Source organism: Coptis chinensis, chromosome 3 (genome assembly GCF_015680905.1).
Source record: "Coptis chinensis isolate HL-2020 chromosome 3, ASM1568090v1, whole genome shotgun sequence".
NCBI lineage: Eukaryota > Viridiplantae > Streptophyta > Magnoliopsida > Ranunculales > Ranunculaceae > Coptis > Coptis chinensis.
In genome coordinates, this window is record NC_141458.1 from 47431684 (window position 1) to 47451446 (window position 19763).

The window sequence follows — 19763 nt, forward strand, 5'->3', positions numbered from 1 at the left end:
TGAGGTGCTGAAAATGTAAAGATTTGTTTATTCATGTAGCGAAAGGTAGCAGTTACGAATTGGCAAGATATCACTGTCTAACTACGTTTTCTATTGTAAAAATAAGACACTGGTAACAGACTGGTGAGCTATTATTTGTCATCCATCTCTAATACTCTAATTTGGATATCGGGCTGTCTGGTTACAAGAAAATGACAATCGCCGTGTCCTATATTGATGTGTAGTTTTACTATACTCTTTCAACGCCGTGTCCTATACTGATGTGTAGTTTTACTATACTCTTTCAAGTTAGGGGTCGTTGAACCATCATGTAACAGATTCCCATCACACGGATATCTGCTTATCCGTTTGACCTTTTTCTCTTGGATTCCTTTTTAATACCAAAAGATAAATAAAAGAACTCAGCTTTTTCTCTTGCTGAGTTCTTAGGTATAAACATACCTAAAATTGTTAAGGATATCATAACTAGGAAGTAGGATTCCTAACTCTACTTTCTTAGTGTACGATTGTAGTATGTCTAGTGATCTTAGGTATGTTAGGCTTATAGTCTGTCGAGTCTTTGTGTGCCTCCTTTTAAAAATCTAACTCTTAGGGAGGTTTGTAAGGTTTACCCCCTATGCAATAAAAACCAATGGGGTCTGTCTTAACCCTATAACTTTTTCAAAAAAAAAACCAAAAAAAAAAAAACTAACTCCTCATCTTCAAGTTTTTAACCAATCCAAAGTCAAGTAATAACACATGGTTCAGCAACAAACATATTGCACAAAATAATTAATTTGGGTTATTTTGTTACCGTTAAATTACAACTGAGCAAGCTAGAATGTTACCGTTAAATTACAATTCAGAAGAACATTTGCAGAATAACATTTTGCTTGCGAACCAAACTTCACCATTCGTTCCAAAAACTTTGTTGCAGCATCAAATTCGTCGTTGAATAATAATAGAACTCCAAGACTTGCTTGATGCTAAGCTGCTTCCGACAGCAAAAAGCCATTAATCGTGAATAGTAACAGGACCAACTTGAGTTTGGGAAAAAGGAAAGGAGCCAACGTACTAAATCTTGCAGAACCGACCCCACACACACACACACACACACACACACAGTAAAGTAAGATGTCAGTTTGATAATTGGCTAATAAAGAGAGAACACATCCCTACAGTCCAAAAAAATGAAATATACAAGGGAGAGTAGTATACAAGAAAACTGGGAGAAAGAATGAGCAAATCACGAGACAAGAGAATAAAGGGGGGAAAACTATTTTTACAACACCTAAATCTCCAGCAACTGACTATTTTACAGCCATTACACTAGATGCAGCATGCCACCTTTCTCTGTTTCACGAAACGTGAAATTGATCAAACTATGGCCCAAAGAAAATTATACCCCAACAATAAAAATTAAATTCAAAAGAAGGAAATTTGGAGAGTAACAAGAAATGGATATAAAGGAAAGAAATGAAGATTACCTCCTAAAGCTACAGATTTGACTTATAATAGCACGTCCTCCTCTGGATGCCCTTGAGAACTGATTTCTTCTCCATATGATGCACATTTTCTACTGGATTTGGCAGGATTTCTTCCTTGCAGGGTTAGATTTGGATTTTATATATATGATTAAAGAGAATGAATTTGTATTCCTCTTCTTGTTCTCTTCTTTCTTCTGAAAAGGGTATATCCCATATTGATCTATGTAACATTTGTGCCGAAACATACCGGGTCAGTCTTTGTTGCTATCCTGCAGAATTGTCAGTGTCAATTCAGACTCTTTAGGAGGAGTACCATTTTTTGTCTTCTCATTTTCTGCTTCCTTCTGTGCTCTCTTCTTCTCAAGCTCAAGCTGCTTGCAGTTCTCCTCATGGGCCCGCACAAACATTCTCACAAAATTACGAAGAGTAGAAACAACTGCATTGTTTATTCAGGACAAAGTAGGCAGAATTACAATCACACCAGAGATATGTATTTGGATATACCGATGTACCACAAAGTAGCATTATGTCAGCACTTGGACAATAAGTGAATAAATCTATAAATGGAAAGAACTGATTGCAAACCAATTTCTACACCTCTGGCATTAAATGAATCTATTTTTCAATTAAATGATGGTGCACCAAAGGCTAATTTGGTTGGGTCATTGATTTATTTAGCCAACACAAGGCCTGACATTGTCTATTTTGGATAGCCTTCTTTCCAGGTCCACGATGATTTAAGGAAGCATCGTTTGAGAACTGCTAAAAGAGTTTTGAGGATTCTTCACGGCACAAAGATTTTCGGGCTTGATTATGCAAAAGAAGATGAAAACAAGCCTGTCGGTTTTACTGACAAGATGGGCAGTTAAGTAAGCAGCTTGTATTAGGAGAAAGATAGTTGCCAAGTCATGAAGAATTGAGAAGTTTTTCATAAAAAATTTCTTCTCTGATTAGGGTTTGATGTTCAAATCCTGAAAAACTAAGCTACATCACAATGTCTAAACAACATTGACAGTGAAAACACAAAGACACACACATAAAAATGCCAATCTGTATCTAAGTATACAAATTTTATACCTCAACAACAAACGCTGGATAGATATTTATTTTCTTTTTGTTTGTTTTAACCCTTGGCCAGAGTCTTGGGGGACAAAAAACTAATCAAATTTCTTATAACAACATAAACCATAAACAAATCACAGCTGCTAGAGCTTTTTTTATTTTATACGACTTTTAAGAAGATAAAGATAAGTCAACAATGCACCATAATTATAAAAAAAGGACTATAGAAATAAATGGAGTTGATTCTATCCATTTTTCAAGTGTAGTATTTGACTTGGTAGCCATTGTCAGATAAGAAGGCGACACTGAATACTAGAATCATTACTCAAGTTTTTTTTTTTTTAATTTCAACCACACACAATGGATGGCTTATAGAGAATAGAAATTGCAACCTCGAGGCTCAAACAATGAAAAAACAATGCATGCCAACAAAATTGAAGGGAAAATCTGCGTAACTAAAATCATAGGAAACTGATAATGTAAATGATGTAACAGAAAAAGGGATTTGCATATACATCTACATCTGTATGACTTAGATATTCATCAAACAAAAGTAAATGATCACCAGATGAAATAGCATATTGTGAATACCTTGCTCAAATGGGCATCGAGCAGGATCTTCTCCAAAATAATGGGCCAATGCATCTGCATTTCTGCCCTGTAAAAGATTTAAACTTCAGATGATTTCACGTATAACCTACCTTTGTGAGCATACACAAAATATGAGTAAATCAGTACACTTTGTGAATGTGCATTTAAGACATACCACCCCTGAGTACAGCGAGGCCAATGATCTTACTTCACCCTCCGCAACAGCAAGAAACTCCTTCAAAGTCTAAGCAGCAGATTGTATTGGTTAGAGAAGTGAAAAGAAGTTGTACAAATTCCTAAATTTCTATAAATTGAAATTAGAAATATTAAACTGATTCTATTGATGACATATTATTGAACGGCAGTACCATATTTTCGGATTTGTATGTCAGTTCTACTCTTAATGTATACTCTCTCTACATGTTGTATGCCTCCCAAAGTCATGTTTTTTAGAGTTGACATTCACCTTGTTTGCAGGAGACACAAAAATTCAAAAAACAATTCAGTTCCATCCATCCATTGTGTCAAGTGTCAAATGTATCAAGGACTGCATCTAAAAGAAAGCCTTTTTATGATTTCTTGTAGCCATGGTGACCTTCCATCTTCTCCCTTCTTCTAATCAGATCCTTCTGTTTTCCTTGTTCAGACTTTTAGATCCACCTTCAGAAATGCTATTCTGTGGCTATCATTTTCACATTGCCGCAGACAATTTATAGCATACTGGAACTACAAGGTGGTTTTCTTTGATACGTCTATTTATGCCCATGCCCAATCGTATCTTGTCGGGCGCGAGGTGCTAGGTTTTCCAAGTACCTCCTCGGCAAGGCCCTTCAACTTTTGCCATTAAAACTTGTTGCCATAGACCGCCTCGACAATGCATTTGGGCACCTTTGACACATAGGTTCAATCCTGGTTAGACTCAATTTTCAATTTTCTAAAATTCTTAACCGCCTATATGTATTGTTGCTTACAATATCCCGGCAGTGAGAATTTTATCAAATAAATTGAGACCATTGACCCTGAATATGGCATTTGTTTTCACACTAAATCACATAAGAGAGATGCGTACACCATACAGAAATTTTGTTTTTACTTTCTGAACTTCAAATTGTTAACTGTGTCCTATAAATTTTTCCCGTAATTGAAACATCTCAAAGAGGCTTCTAGATGAGGCAGCAATGAATACCAAATTCGAAATATACAAATAATAACATTACTAAAAACGTTATACAACGAAATATGAAAGCTTTAGAGGGAAAACAATGCTCAAGTCAAGTAATTGAATTGCTAAGCAGTAGCTTTCAAATGAAATATTATTTGTATCACAAATGCCTACATTAGTATTTGATGTTGGGTTAGGATGTCAATGACATGGTATGCAAATACGTACGGAAAAAAAAAATGTTGTGCTTTTTTGTTTTTAAAATTCAACATGACAACATTTGATATGCAGCCAGGTTTTTAGTAAATTCTCTCAACTTCAAATGGAATGGTTATGAATGCAAAGTCCAAAAAACAGATAATTACTGTCAGTGCCTTGTAGATAGGCTACAGAGGCACCTTGAAAGTGTCCAAGGCATGTCATCTGTCATGAGTGGCATAGATATAGATCACCAATAGTTTACTTATATGTACAGTTAGCATTTAATGTGCCATCGCAGGTTTAAAGCACGTAGTTTTTTCCCCATTGACTTTATACCATCATAAATATTGTAGCTAGTTGACCCCATCACCACACTCAAGCTCCCCAAATGGTAACAACCTCTCATCTTCCAAGCTCATCCCGAATTGCAAATATAGTTCTTAAACTTTGGAGCATCCAACTCAAACCTACTAGAGGAGAACCCGAGGAACTTAAATTATATCACACAAGGCTTTACACTCCCGATGTGGTAGATCCCGAGGAACTTATATACCTAAACACATGCTTTACACTCCCGATGTGGAACTATTAATCTCAACATGCCCCCTCACTTGTGGCATGACTCAAGCCTAACACGTGGAATTTGAGTATAGTGGGTGACGTGGAGCACACATTTTAACCTTTGGAGCGTCCAACTCAAAACCGATTGGCAGTGAGTGGAGCTTCCCAGGGACTTATTTATTATTAGGCAGGGCTTTAAACTTGTGTGGACTTTTTCATCTCAGTAGATGACAAAACTTTCCAACCAAAACGACGGAGAAGCAGATGCCCAATCAAAGAGAAACTCCATGGCTTTCCTCACCAACTTAAGTGTGTGCATAATTCTATATGATCCGGAACTGAAAGGAAGAAGAGAAGCAGTTGGACCACTTGGTAATGAGCCAGACCTCCTTTGGAACTAAACCGGAAGCCGAACAATTCGGGAGCGACCCACACACACCAAATAAGGCCCAAAGGGGCATATGTAAGCATAACCCACAATCTAGAAGATCCCAAAGATCTTTGACAATGGGTGGACTCTCACCCTAGCCATGGGATGACAACGTAGTATCCATGCAACATGGGATAAAACTCCAGATGGATATGTAAAAGGAACACTTGCTTCACTCATGAACCGTATCTTGGTTACTAAATACAATATACATAGGCAGCCACCACCATGGTCAAGCTCTAACAATCACAATCACAACCACCATCTCCATCTTGTTCATCAATACCCTCCCCTCCAATAAACAACCAAATATTTGTGAACAAACCCCGAAATTTGGTCTCACATTTTTTTTTTTTGGTTGGAAAGCGAGGTTTTTATAGAGGTCCCCTACCCCTTTTCATTAAATAAAATAATATCATAGCTTGTTACATTCTCCCACATTGTTTGCCACTTGCATCATCAAAAATAATTTTCTTTACATCTTCTGAAAATGAGCTAGGGACTAACTCTATGTAGCTAACGGTCGGTATATTACTAGCTAAAGCATCAGCTAGTTTGTTAGCTTCACGAAAGACATGGATAATACTAAAAACCTCAAACTCTGTCTTCATCCTTCCAATGCTTCGGATCATCTTCTCTGCTTGCCATGGTTGCTGCAATTTCTTTGTTAGGAAAGAGATTACATTCTTCGAATCTGTTTGGTCTCACATTATGCAACTCGTTTTCCGTTTTCCAAAGATCCTCAAGTTCTTTTCCTTCCAGTCTCCATACAATAGCATCAGGCATCGGGAAGATGGTGTGCTAACCATTTGGCGCTGTTAGAAAGTGAGCCGAAACTAGCAAGTAGGACTATAACCATTTGGCATTGCTAACTCAATGAATATCGAAAGATGTGAAAAATAACGGTAAAGGCACGCTTCATGTCCTAAGACAAGCTTCAGAGGTCATCTTCCCGTGTTGAATTTATAAGTTTCAGGATTGGTTAAACTTTTGAGATATGATCTCCCAACCACAATAAACATTTTCACAAAAAAAGATCAAATAAGAAACTTATATCCCGATGAAATATAGCCAACAGATTAAGAGTTCTGGACCGTTCGTTTTCAGTGTTTCACGGTAATTGATAATATTCTATGAATGTTTAAAATGGTTAGGAGATCATATTCACAAAAAATTAGCCTAATCTAAAACTTAGAAATGCCCTAACGATCATAAGTTTGTTTATCTATTTTTGTTATACATGTCCCTAGAAAACCTCTCCCTCCCCTCCCACCCCCACCCCCTAAAAAATAGGTCAATCTACTCGTAAAATTAATGTATAGCAATCATGGGAAGAAAATATTATCATCTTTTGCACAGAAATGAAATATAAAAAACGTTATTCACAACCATGACATATAATTAGATAAGGAGCTTACAGGCCATCATTCTCGGACATATCGTAAGTATGACATTGTAAATGATTAAAGCATCCACAAGTATGACATATTGTAAGTATCTAACCTTGCGAAACATCTGTGATACAGGACCATCATTTTCAGACGTTGTCAGTTCCTGTTCCACTTTCTCTAATCCCTTACTGATAGCTTGCATCTCTTCTGCCAAGTATTTAAGTTGTATCTACAGATCAGTCAGATTACGAAACCAAACATCAGGTTTATTGTCCACAAATCAACTGTGATTTCAAACCTGACTAAAATTCTTCCGTACCTTTGTTGCAGCCTCCAAGCTGACGAGGTCTTTCTGAAAATCTAATAGTTCTGGTAGCTTATCAGCTAGAACCTAAAGTATAACAATCAGGGGAGGTACAAAGAACAAACATCAGCCAGACTAACTCTTTCTGTAGAGATAAATAATAGAACACTTGCAAGCATTAAACAATACTTTAAAGGAGATATGATGAAGCAGTTAGATGCCCATCTATTGTTTGCACTAGATGCAACTTAGATTACACAAACAAACAGGAAGGAGAAAGAAAGTAAAACATGGAGTAACGCTTCCATGGTCCACATATATGTAAGGGGGTTGACGGATCCCTTCCCTATACATATGTATGTCGGTGAAAGAAAGGATCTCATAATTTTATAACTCTTGATATGTGACCTAGAATCTTTGAATTAAGACTCAAAATATTTTCTTATATTTCCTTTAGAAGATGATGTTACAAACTTACATGAGTAGGTACCTCTTAGCAAGAGACTAAGAATCACTACTTTATGAATAAGATGCTAATTTATCAAAAATACATAAATAAATAAAAATCACTACTATTACTATCATATCAACAGCCATACAAAGATGTCATCACATCACTATAGCATTCTAATCACATACAAAACCCAGGAATCTGCAACGCCCATTAATATGGGACCTAAGAAGGGAGACAGTATACATAGGTGAACACCGAAAAGGAATCCTTGATCTCTGTGGTGCTGAAGCAGGTGGCCACACAGGGATTGTTTGGTTGAGCAACTTTCAAGTCAACCTTATTAAAATTTCCTTCATGACATGATTTAGATATGAAATTGCATGGTTGATGCATATCTATATAAGCATAAATAGTATTTATTCATGGCATGGTTTGGGGACATCAACAAGAATGAGTTTGACCAGATGAGTAGCCAAACAGTTCTTGTTATAAAAAATTCTGTTTTCCTACATATTTCTATTACCAAGAAAACAAATTTACACCATGAAATTGCTATGAAAGCTGTTTTCCTCGCAGGAAATTTCATTTTTTCCCTCACATCATACGCCAGTTGGAAGATACCTCCCCCCCCACCACACACACACACAACCGATTTTTTTATATTTTCTATGATTGATTTGTGTGTGAATTGATCGTAAAGCAATCATTTGTGTTGAATTAACATAGTCCCTATAGAAGTACCTAGAGTTTAAGAATATGGCCACTCTGATTAGCACAGATCAAGGATTTAGATATGATAATATCTATGTATCACTTTATTTCTATTTAACCCCATTCACTGGGCCAGTGTAGTCCTCTTGCATTAATAAAATTATCTTCCTTGTGTTTTACAACTCTATTCCAAGTGAGGAAGTAGGACTAACTGACTAACTTACATCTTCACGGAGTTGGGTTTAATTAAAGATCACGACATTCCAATATTTGAATTCAGTTCGACTCTTAATATACTCGATGAACAAAATTAATATCTAAGACTTTAGAAGAAAATTGAAATTACAGTCTAAATGGTGATGCTAGGAGAGTAGAGACGGCATTAAAGATAACTAAACCAGTAAGAAATGGTGATGAAGTATACAACGGAATACTAATCTTAATTAGGATGTAAGAGTTGTAGAGCGTTATGTCATCTCTCTACTATACATCTATTTGTAGATACTACATCCTTGGGTGCAAGATACCCAATCTACAAAATAGAAAGTAAATAATACCCTACCCACATTTATAGAATATGTGGGATACAATGTAAGATCTTTCCTAACACTAAAATATATCTTAACACTCCCCCTCAAGCTGTAAATATACAAACTCTGTGTATTACAGCTTGGATTACATACTTAAGATAGCAATACTACTTTCCATTTCGCATAGAATATCTTTGGATGACGAACTCAATAAAAGGGTAATTTGTTTAATAAAAGAGTAGGAGAATACTCTGGATCGGGATCAAGGGAGGCATCTTTATACAGGAATACTACATAAGGACGTAACACTAAAATTAAAGTGCAATTGTACCTTACAGAGATAATGCATGAGAGTCATCTTGTTGTTCCTTGCACGTGTATCAGTAAGTTTAAGTAGGCTGTCCAATCTGAATCCAATCGCAGAACCTACAGGTATAGGATGATTCACATTTTATAAAGAAAGGGGCAACAAAATTTACACAACCTTTTAATTTTTTTCAATTTGCTGAAAGTATTAGAAAAGCAGAATAAAATACACAATAACATTAATATGTGTAACATAACCAGATACCATTCAAACATATTCAACTCACCTCTTGCGGTTCCCTGGTTTAACGCATTTCCAAGTGAGAGAATTGTCTGCATGATTCTTTTCAATTTGGCAGAGTTCCTGATCTGATAAACACATACTCCAATAGTAAGTGTTCAGACATATAACAAGAAGTGTAAATTACTTGAAGATAATCATGTAAAAGACTACACGTGCCTCCTCCGATGCTGAATTTACGATGTTCAAATTACTTCTCAATTCAGAAACCTGGAATAGAACAAATGCCAGATTCAACAATTTCATGTTATAGGAACATACATAGGTTGGTTAATTAATAAGACTTCATTGTCAATCGTAATTCAGATGTTATTCTGTACGCATCGCTCACTGACCTGCGAACAAAACTGTATCTTAAAGGAGAAAACTCTGAGCTTTGATTCCGAGCGTGGTACTTTCATCAACTCTAAAAAGAACTGACAGACAAATTCATAAAGCATGCCAATCAGCAACCAATCCCCCAAATAATGTTTTCTAGAAACAACATAGAATAAACATTTACCACGGGATCACACTAAAATAATCATTCGGAGTTCGCATCAAATGACGACACAACAGAACATGCACAAACATCACTTAATTATGTGTCCATGCCTTGTTCCATGGACAACCTACACATGTTCCTAATTTGTGTGTTGAGATGTTTAGTCCCACATGGGATATGTTAAGCCACGCGTTCAAATAAAGTCTTGGGCCACTCCACTTATCACCAATTGGTTTTACGTTGGATATGATATCAGAGCGAGCTATTGTGTTTGGCCCAAAGGGCCTAGTTGTTTACTCCACGTAACCCAAGTATGTTTGTCCACGTGTTAGGCTCAAGTAATGTCACACGTGAGGGTGTGTTGAGATGTTTAGTCCCACATGGGATATGTTAAGCCACGCATAAAAGTAAAGTCTTGGGGCCTCTCCACTTATCACCTATTGGTTTTAAGTTGGATGCTCATCTCTAATATTGTCACCCTCACATCCCTAATATTCAAATACAAGAAAAGAAACAAATCCACTAACCTGTTCGCACTTCCCCAGGTTTTCCTTGTTTCCACTATATCCCTGTACATGAACATATTTTTGAGATAAGAAACGTCCTAAAGTAACTTATATTTCACAAGAACGTATATTCATTGCCAAAACACAACCTATCATCGAAAGATCAGATAAATATAAGAGTTAAGAGAGAGATAGAAAGAGGGAGGGAGGAACAGAAACAGCAGTTGTAAAAGAAAATCTATAAATCATCTCTCTAACCTTAAGTAGTTCCATTTCCTCTTTGGTTGGACTAAATTTTATGAGATTATCCACCTGATCAATATCTAATGCTGAATCATCCAAGGCAAGCACTGAACTCTAAAGAAGAAAACCCAGACCGATTGAGAATCAGAAGGAAAATTAAATTCAACTCGCGTAACCATTTCAAAATGCACAAAAACATCAACTTAAAATTTGCAGGTAGTAAGAGAGTATAAGTTATAAGATAAAGTCCTCGATAAATTAATATTGACATGCGAATACTTCTGAACCTGGTCATTAATCAATTTCATCTGAACTCCATGAATTTTTATGCTTCAGCCACAATTATGTTTGTACCTTCAAACTGATAACAGTTATCAGCTTACCATCAAATCAGGCAAAGGTATCTTAACCTTGGTAAGCATGATTTCACAGTTCTTTGCCCTTCTCAGATCAATCTGCAGGAATCAGGAAAAAATTATTAAGTTCAAAGACATAAAATCTTATCACAATTACATATGGAATCCTTGACATAGAAGAAAACAGGAAAGAGAATGAAACTGCAAAGGGCCCAGATAGAAATAACACATAAGAGTACAACTTACTAAGACAGCACGTTGCAAAAAATGAAAAATAACCAAATGGATAAATTTGAAAAAAATAATAAAATATGGTAAAGATTGGCACCACAGAACTAAATTAATTACCAGTTGAATTTTTTCAGATTTACCCCCAACCGAGGCACGACGGCTTGATTTCTCTCCTGAATTTCCACGATCAGAATTTGGAACTGCTGCTGAGAAAAGACTTTCAAGTTCGGACATGTCAAAATCTGGAGCCCTAGTATAGGCAGAAAAGAGAGAGATATGAATCCCGAAGAAAATGAATGATAGGTTTACGCAAAAGAGTATTTTAGCTAAATGCAATGAAATAACAAAGGTTAAGATCAGGTACTTGGAAGTTTCGTCGGATTTTTGTGTCTCGGCCCACAGGCTTCCCTGCATAGCTCGAGTTAACTTTAACCAATGCAAAGGTTTCAAGGAACTCTTTTTGGATTGAGCTGATTGCTGATTTTTTGTACTTGCATTACGTATCAGGCCCCGTCCTTTGGCAAGAATAGGAGGTGCAGGAGTCGGTGGAGCTGAAGTGAACTTTGGAGAGCCACCACCAGTATTAATAGCCCCTTTGGCAAACGGAGTAGGAGGGGGCACAGGCGGAACTTGTGAAGATGTTGGGTGCTTAGCATGCGTAGATGCCAAACTGGGTGGAGGTGGCGGAGGTGGAGCTGAAGTAGGGAGAGCAGAACCAAAAGAAGATCCTGGATATGAAGGAGGTGGAGGGGGAGGAGGTCCAGCTGCAGTCTTCAAAGGTGCAGATGGTGGTCGAGGGGGCAAAGGGGCTGCTGAAGAGGTAATAGGCACTGAAGGAGGAGGGGGTGGGGGAGGTTGAGAAGTTTTGGTACTGGTACATGAGACAAGGGGTGCAGGCGGAGGTGGGGGAGGAGAAAAGGAAGACATCTGATTGGTCCGCGGGGAACTTTTTATGGTGGCCCCTGAAACAGGAGGTACAGGTGGAGGTGGGGGAGGAGGAACTGAAGACTGATTTCTAGCTGGTACTGAAGCTAACATCTGAGGAAACGGTGGAGGAAGAGGTACTGCAGCAGTAGTTGTGGTAGGAGACATTAAAGACGACTGCACCTTAGCTTTTGGTATGCAAGGTGGTTGTGGTGGGGGCGGTGGTGGAGGAGGTGGAGATGATTTCGGAACAATATAAGTGCTTACTGGGGTAGGCAAGCCAGAGACTGAAGAAGATGATGTAGAAAGGGGAGGTGAAGATGCTTTAACTGGATCCGTGATTTCTGTACTTCCATATGAATGGTCATGCAAAAGAGCTGTAATTCCCAGAGCGGAGGGTGCACTATGATATCTGGACATAGGTAAGGGCGACCCTTGCAAAGAGTTACTGTATGAACCTGGACTAGACAGAGAAGACTGAGGCATGCGTTGCGTTATGATCTTAGATTGAGTGGATCGCTGAAGTGCAAGTTGCAATTCTTGGGATTGAACCTTCCCTTTGGTCAAATCTGACTCTAGAGATGGTTTGACTTGAGTTATAGATTCTTTATCCGGAGCCATGGTTGTAGAACTCTTGGTGATACTTTCCATAGCAGGCTTTAGTGTCTCCTGAAGCTTATCAGAGATCACCTCCTTCAACAAAATGTTAGTTTCTACATTGTGGACAAATGATGTAGGATCCAACTTTTCTTGAAGAATGTTTGACGTATTTATTTGCTGGAGCACATTTAATGCAACATCTGCCTTTGGATCTAACCAATCCACATTGTTAAAGATTTCCTGAACCTTTGCAAATGCTTCTACAGGAAGGCCTTCTTTTTCCTCACCGGTAGGCAACTCCATGGTAATCAGAGAATCAGCAGCATCCATGTCTGAAAACAAAACCTTCACCCAGAAATACAACATAAGTTTCTTTCAATAAAAGAAGTACTAACGAGATTGAGGACCACTCAAGAATAAGAAAGAGAAATGTACCTCTGCTCTGAAGTCCTTAGGAAACCGATCTTTAGCATCCCATAGGATATCAATTTCATCACGATTAAGCATCAATATATTTGATCTAATGAAAGCGGTGTTGAACATGACCCGAAACATCATCACCTCACGTTCCCGATCTTCATCCAAACTAATGCACTCAACCACAACGTCACCTTGAATATGGCAATGGATGTCAATCTTTACTAATTCACAATCCGCCTGCAATGAAATGGTAAATCTGAAAATCAAACAAGAATAAAATACATTTAGATGCATAAAAAAAAATTGAAGAGCGATAATTTTGCCTGATTATATTGGACACTAAATCAATATTTTTTATTCCATAATTGAATTTACAGTAAAACCCCAAGCAGTTGGCAAGACACATCCATGTCTACCAAAGGGGTGAAGGAGTAACAAGAGGCAGCCACACACCTAAAAACACCCCCAGGGATGCAACTTCAATGATACACCTCTCACCGGCACCAATGAGCTGCAGACTCAAACCTACGACTTACCAGGACCAACTGGTGACCTTGTCAATTAATCCTTTACACCAACTCCAAACCTCAGTTGTTGGAATCTAAGATGAATATTAATATGCCGCTCTAGCAAGGGGCAAACACAAACTTTAAAACACCCTGAAAATATATCACATAGTACATATATCTGTGCATATCACTCATCGAGAATAACCTTTCCTTAACCTCAAAAATTCAAATCAATTGTTATCACAGATCCAAAACACAGTGCAGTCGAACGCAGAATAACAAAACATGCATTGACCATTCAAAACTATTTCTGACAAGAAGTGCATAAAACATTAAATGTTTCCCATTTCTGTTGGTTCACATAAGCCTTCCTAGCACTTCTCTTTCCCAGTATTTGTAGGTGACAATTCTAAAGACAAAGAAACCTTCTTTAAATTATGAAATACACTAATAAACGTTGATGGAAAAGTATCTCTTCCCAGAAAATCGAATTAGAGCGAAGGATCAGGCTGTGACTCGGGGGGGGGTTGTTTCTACGAATTAGGGAATGTCGACTATGGAACCATCCAACTGTAACAGCATTTTCACATAGCAGACAATTTTCTCAAAGTTTGTGAAGTTGTGAACTATCAACTATGTACATCACGAAACATCATAATCAAAATGAAATCTCCTTTTTCCAACCAAGCAATGACGATGGTTTCTTAACTCAAACAAGATGAGACAACCACGATAATATAATTTTGACAAACATAGTAATTGTTGCAATGTTTAGTGTAGAGGGGTATTGAAACCCTTGCATAACTGTATATAAGTTTCAGGGCCTCTCCACTCACCACCAATTGCTTTTAAGTTGAATGCTCCTAAAGTTTAAGACAATATCAAAGAATGCTATCGTATTTGGCCCAAAGGGCCTATTCAGTCCACACTCCACATCACCCAAAATCCTAAGTATGTTTGTCAATGTGTTAGGTTCAAGTAACACCACACTTGAACCTAACACATAATTGGAGGCCTGAGTGCTGGAGGCCATCTAGTATTTCTCTAATATGGCCCATGACTCCATGAGTTGACAATTTGTAACTTTCAAATGTTGAGTAACGACTGTTAGAGAATATGAGGGTATTATTGTAATAGCCAACTATTAGGGTTTACTTTAGGTATTTAAGTCTAGCTATGGTTGTAACTCTCGTATGAGAGAAAACAATGCATTATGATAATGAAATCTCGTTCTTGTCAGTGGCGGAGCCAAGGGGGTCCCAGGCTACACCCGGGCATACCCTCAACTTTCTTTAAAAAAAATTATATAGTTATGAGTCGGTACTCTTATCAGTCTTATCACTTAACATCACTCAAACGGTCAAACCTAAGAAAAAATCACAAACAAACAACAAACAAGAAGCGCACACGTAGTACCAAAAACATAAAAAGGAAACCCAAACAAACAGGACACGTACTCATACTACCCTTTTCCTTCTCTCTTATTGTGTTCTACGCAATCCTTCACAATACGTTTTGCTCCACTCCCACTGACCCACCCACCAACACAACAACAATTTGTCCCCACTCACTTGGAAGTACTATCACCATCAATTTCTGCTCTTCTTGTTCTTACAGGTTTGAGCCAATAACCCCCCGTTTTTCTTTTTTGTATTTTTTCTTGAAATTTAATTTTGGAAATAGAAAATTGGATTGAGAATTCGAGATCAATTGCTTACTTGGACTGCGAGTTTAGTCTTATATTTACTTTTGCGAAACAACTAAGAACCATGTTATTGGACCGTGTATTAAATTATTAGAGGAATGAATACAAGGGATCCACTTTTTGCTTAATTTAATGAATGTATTTGATAAATGATAATGTATTGCTCTTTAGCTTTGATAAGTACAGATTGCTATTGTTTTTAAGTGCTTGAGAAATACTTAGTAACTTTCTTATTGGTTTATAAGACGTGTAATTGATTAGTGGTTTATTTTAATTGTTTAAATAGTTATGTTAAAATATTTGACCAAATGAAACTCGTTGCCCGCTCAACCAACTAGTAACACAAATAATGTTGCTAGTGCTGAAGTAGGATCCTCCTCAAAGCATTGATACCGAGTTGATCTTGCAACAGTTCTAGAAGATGAACAAGGATAACAAAAATAAGCCACTGAGGACAACTAGGAACAAGTCGGTACTTTTTTAGATTGGATTTTTTTTAATACATTTATTGCAATCGTTTTATATGATTTTTTGATGTTCAAAATATACATGTTTTGTGATCGGGTTTGAATTATTAGGTAAGAAAATAGTTTTTTTTTTGTTGGCTGTCTAACTGGCTCACCCTCACTCAAATTTCTGGCCCCGCCACTGGTTCTTGTTCTCTCCCAATATTTTCCCCTCCTAAATCATTATTTTATGTATCTCATGATTTCAACAACGACTTTTACCAATACAAATAAGTATAGATGTATACGCAATTCCCTTCCACATTTTATCTATGCTGAAGTTTGTTTGTTGTTCTTTTATGACTATAGTTGTCTCGCTACATTTGTTCCTATTCTAAATTTTCGATTCCACTATTTACTTTTCAATGAGAGACAAGCCCGCAGCCATTACTTTCAAATTATTTTGTTAGAAAGAACCCGTGCAAATTGCAGTTTCAAACACTATTAAGGGTAATATGAGCAGTACAAACTAAGTAAAAAAACTCCCACCCTGGATTTACATATGGCTGGATTCTTACCCTGATAAGCCTTGTTAGGTGTTGAGATGTTTAGTTTAGTCCCACATGGGACATTGAAAGCCATGTATAACAGAATATAAGTTCCACTCGACAATTGGTTTTGTGTTGGATGCTCCTGAATTTTAAGAGTGGTGAATAAGGGAGACTATTATACCAGAATAATGAATGCATGAGAATTTAGGATATCAAGCAAAAGCAATCACAACGTCATCTATAAAAATAATGGGAAAACACAAGCATACGAAAAACAGTGGAAAGAAACAGTAATTAGACTCACCTGCTTGTAATGACGAACAGTTTTGCTCTTCTTCGGCGTCGAGAATAGAACTTTGGGAGTTCGATCACTAGCAATAAACGGATCTTGCCCATATATGTGAAATATGGGTCTGAAGCCTCCCTCCCCGTCAAAGTTAGGAAGAATTCTAAGAATGATGCAATCCAAAGTAAGAGCCCTGTCCAAAGGAGGCCATTCCGATCCCACATTCCTTCTTGAAACATAGTGCAGGTACCTGAGTTGTGAAGGCAGAGGATTCATTGAAGACAGTAACTGCAGAAGCTCACGAGGTGCTTGCTTGTAAATCATGTCCAATGTTTTCTGCTCCCCAGTGTATTGCTTTCTATATATCAGGAGGCTAGCCAGCATGAAAGCAAGGGCTGGCCATCCACCACGTTCACAGTGCATTAACAGCACATTCTGCTGTCCTAACGAGAGCCAACTTTCACTTGATCTTAGAAAATGATGGATCATCTCCATTGTGAGCAGTGGGCAACCTTCATAGTGCCGAGGGTAGTCCATTACAGTCATATCATAGTCTGACAAAATGCTGGAAATCTGACTTTGCCTCTCCCCCTCGCGGAAGTTAAAGACCATGAAAGATGCGTCAGGAAAGTGGTCCCGAAGCTGACCTACTATGCCTCCCATGTATACTTTATAGTCATCTTCTTCCAACACGTCCGTAGAAAAGCAGCAATCAAACACTAAAAGAAGGACATACACGTACATTATTACCACCATTATGGAAAATTGACCTAGTAGCTCTACAACGTAACACTTAATTACCAATATATTAAGCAAGAACAAAATTCACACATAAATCAATAACAGAGATACATACCGTAAACTCTCTCGGAAATTTCAAGAAGTCCATCAGGTGGTTTCCGGTAAAAGAATTTCCGAAACAAAGCCATTTCCTACTTAAAAAATAATTTATTTATTAACAATGATCCAATATTGTTTTGTCTCTCCACACACGTGCGAAGACACTTAGAGAGAGAGTAGTGTAAGGTTGAGGGAGCTTCAAGAAATGGATTCTGTTTTTGTTTTTATTTTTGTTTGCTTTCAGAGCAAGGGTCTCGTTTTAGATCTCTTGTGTACTGTTTTATTACGTTTTTGGTGAAATTTATAATGATATGATATGATGACGATAATCATAGTGTTTCGTTCTCTCCGTCTCCCTCCAAAAGCTCAGATCGATACTTGCTTCATTCGACACGTGTGTTTGGGACAACCGACACAAGTCACTTCTTTCGGGAGGGGTACTTTTGGTCCTTTAGAATATTGACAAACTATTTATATATAGTGTTTTGGATTTTTTTGATGATTTGGTTTTTCGTCTGATTTGAGACTCCAGATTCACAATTGGGGCCTAAGGGCATCACCAATGGGACCTTGATATGGCCCTGTATCTTCAAATTTAAGAGAACAATACATAAATGGGCTTCCAATGCAGCCTCTATATTGGCCCCTATAATTACCATCCTTTAAAACTATCTCTATTTCTATCACATTTATAGAGGTCCCGGTCCGTTTCGCGAAATAACACCAAAATGGGTCATAATAATTTCAGTTGAGTGGTACCAGCAAAGTTGGTCAAAATTGCTCATATATTGGGAAATATCCCAGGTTCGAAACCCCACCTGAACAAGTTGTCTGTTTTTAAACTTTTTGTTTAAAAAGAAAAATAAATCACAATGAAATGTTACAAATGGGACTCGAACCCAGAATCTATGGATCTTGGGCTATCTACACTTCCACCATGCCAATTTCACAAGAATTGAAAGTTAATACAAGATTTAAAATTAATTTTAAAGGTTAGCATTGTAGGACACAAAATATAAGGGTCCTCTATGTCCCTTCTCTCCTCTATACATATCTTCAAAACGCTGATGTGGCCCTCTATTATGAGGGCCTGCATTGGTGATGCCCTAATCAAAGTTGGAATAGGGGACTTTCTAGTTTCTACTCCAGTTTCACACTTGGGCCTAATCAAAGTTCAAAATATTGAATTAGAAGATAACAATTAGTAGTGTAAAAAAAAAGTGATCCCGATATTTTCCGTTTTCTTGCTTGAATAGTGTTCTCAAAAGACTCAAATTAACAAATTTTAATAGATTTATTTAACAAGAAATTGGTCCCAAAGCCCAATTTAGTTTCAAAACAACTCTAGAGGATAAGATTTTTTTATAATCACTCACAAATCCAATTTTCACGTTTAAATAACCCACGAACCCAATTTATACAATTTAATAACCCTCAAGGACAAACTAATTTGGTCGGACCTTTTTTCTTTTTATAAATCCCACTTTTACCCTTTTCTTTGTAAAATATAACAAACTTACGAGAGTAAGAAAACCCAAAACCCTTTTCTTCTCCAACCGATCGACCATACTCCTTCTCTGTCTTTCTCTTTTCTGTCATTTTCTTTCATTTTCACGAGATTTATTATTGTTGGGTTTGCTATCTTGTTTCTTTTGACAATCACTTGAAAGTGAAGGTCTATAGTCCAAAAATAAGAGAATTACCAAGAGAAATCAGAAAAATAAAAATAAAAAACTCAGCACACTATTTTGTTTTGCTTTTCTTTTGTTTTTTTTTTTTTTTTGAAACTTTGTTGAACTATGAACAGTGAACAATGAGTGTTCATAGTCCATATTGTACTATGAACAATCAATGTTCATAGTCATGATCTATGAATATTCTTTATTCATACCACAATTGGACTATGAACAATGTTTTTTGTTCATATCACAATTGGATTATGAACAGTGATTGCTCATAGTACAGTATGGTCTGTGAACACTCATTGTTCATAGCTATAAACAATGAGTGTTCATAGCTATGAGCTATGAACAATGATTGTTCATAGTCCATACTGTACTATGAACAATCAATGTTTATAGTCATGAGCTATGAATATACCCCGGGTTGTTTCGGTTGGGATGTTTTTTTTTTTTTTCTTCAGAGGTATACTTGACCTTTCAATTACCCGAGTCGTTGTTATTTCGCATTAA

At 37.1% G+C, this 19763-nt stretch overlaps 1 protein-coding gene across 4 annotated transcripts; it reads right to left on the bottom strand.

Annotated features, from left to right (window-relative positions):
* Positions 1-758: 758 nt before the first annotated feature.
* Positions 759-17999, bottom strand: LOC147509832 (formin-like protein 18). Of its 4 annotated transcripts, XR_015218612.1 has the most exons (19): positions 17588-17997; positions 16750-17450; positions 13250-13471; positions 11655-13159; positions 11408-11540; positions 11087-11158; positions 10719-10817; positions 10482-10523; positions 9806-9886; positions 9630-9680; positions 9457-9538; positions 9195-9289; positions 7184-7255; positions 6977-7093; positions 3295-3363; positions 3120-3186; positions 1780-1902; positions 1467-1686; positions 759-1332 (listed from the first exon to the last, which is right to left on the bottom strand). XR_015218612.1 is itself a non-coding variant. In XM_086602021.1 (17 exons), the coding sequence occupies exons 1-17, from the start codon at positions 17658-17660 to the stop codon at positions 1718-1720; spliced, it is 3666 nt and encodes a 1221-aa protein (XP_086458147.1). In that variant the 5' UTR covers positions 17661-17996; the 3' UTR covers positions 1655-1717. The 4 variants fall into 4 exon arrangements, 1 of the variants encoding a protein (XP_086458147.1); XM_086602021.1 differs by lacking the exon at positions 759-1332 and having other exon boundaries at positions 1655-1902; positions 17588-17996; XR_015218613.1 differs by lacking the exons at positions 759-1332; positions 1467-1686; positions 1780-1902; positions 3120-3186 and having other exon boundaries at positions 3290-3363; positions 6977-7071; positions 17588-17998.
* Between the last annotated feature and the right edge of the window lie 1764 nt (positions 18000-19763).

Excerpts from the sequence above, each read along its gene's own strand:
- LOC147509832 (XM_086602021.1), bottom strand. The coding sequence starts at position 17,660 with ATGGCTTTGTTTCGGAAATTCTTTTACCGGAAACCACCTGATGGACTT. Across the intron at positions 9,290-9,456 it reads AAACCAGGGAACCGCAAGAG|GTTCTGCGATTGGATTCAGA; the intron begins GTGAGTTGAATA and ends CTATACCTGTAG. Across the intron at positions 7,256-9,194 it reads TCATGCATTATCTCTGTAAG|GTTCTAGCTGATAAGCTACC; the intron begins GTACAATTGCAC and ends GTTATACTTTAG.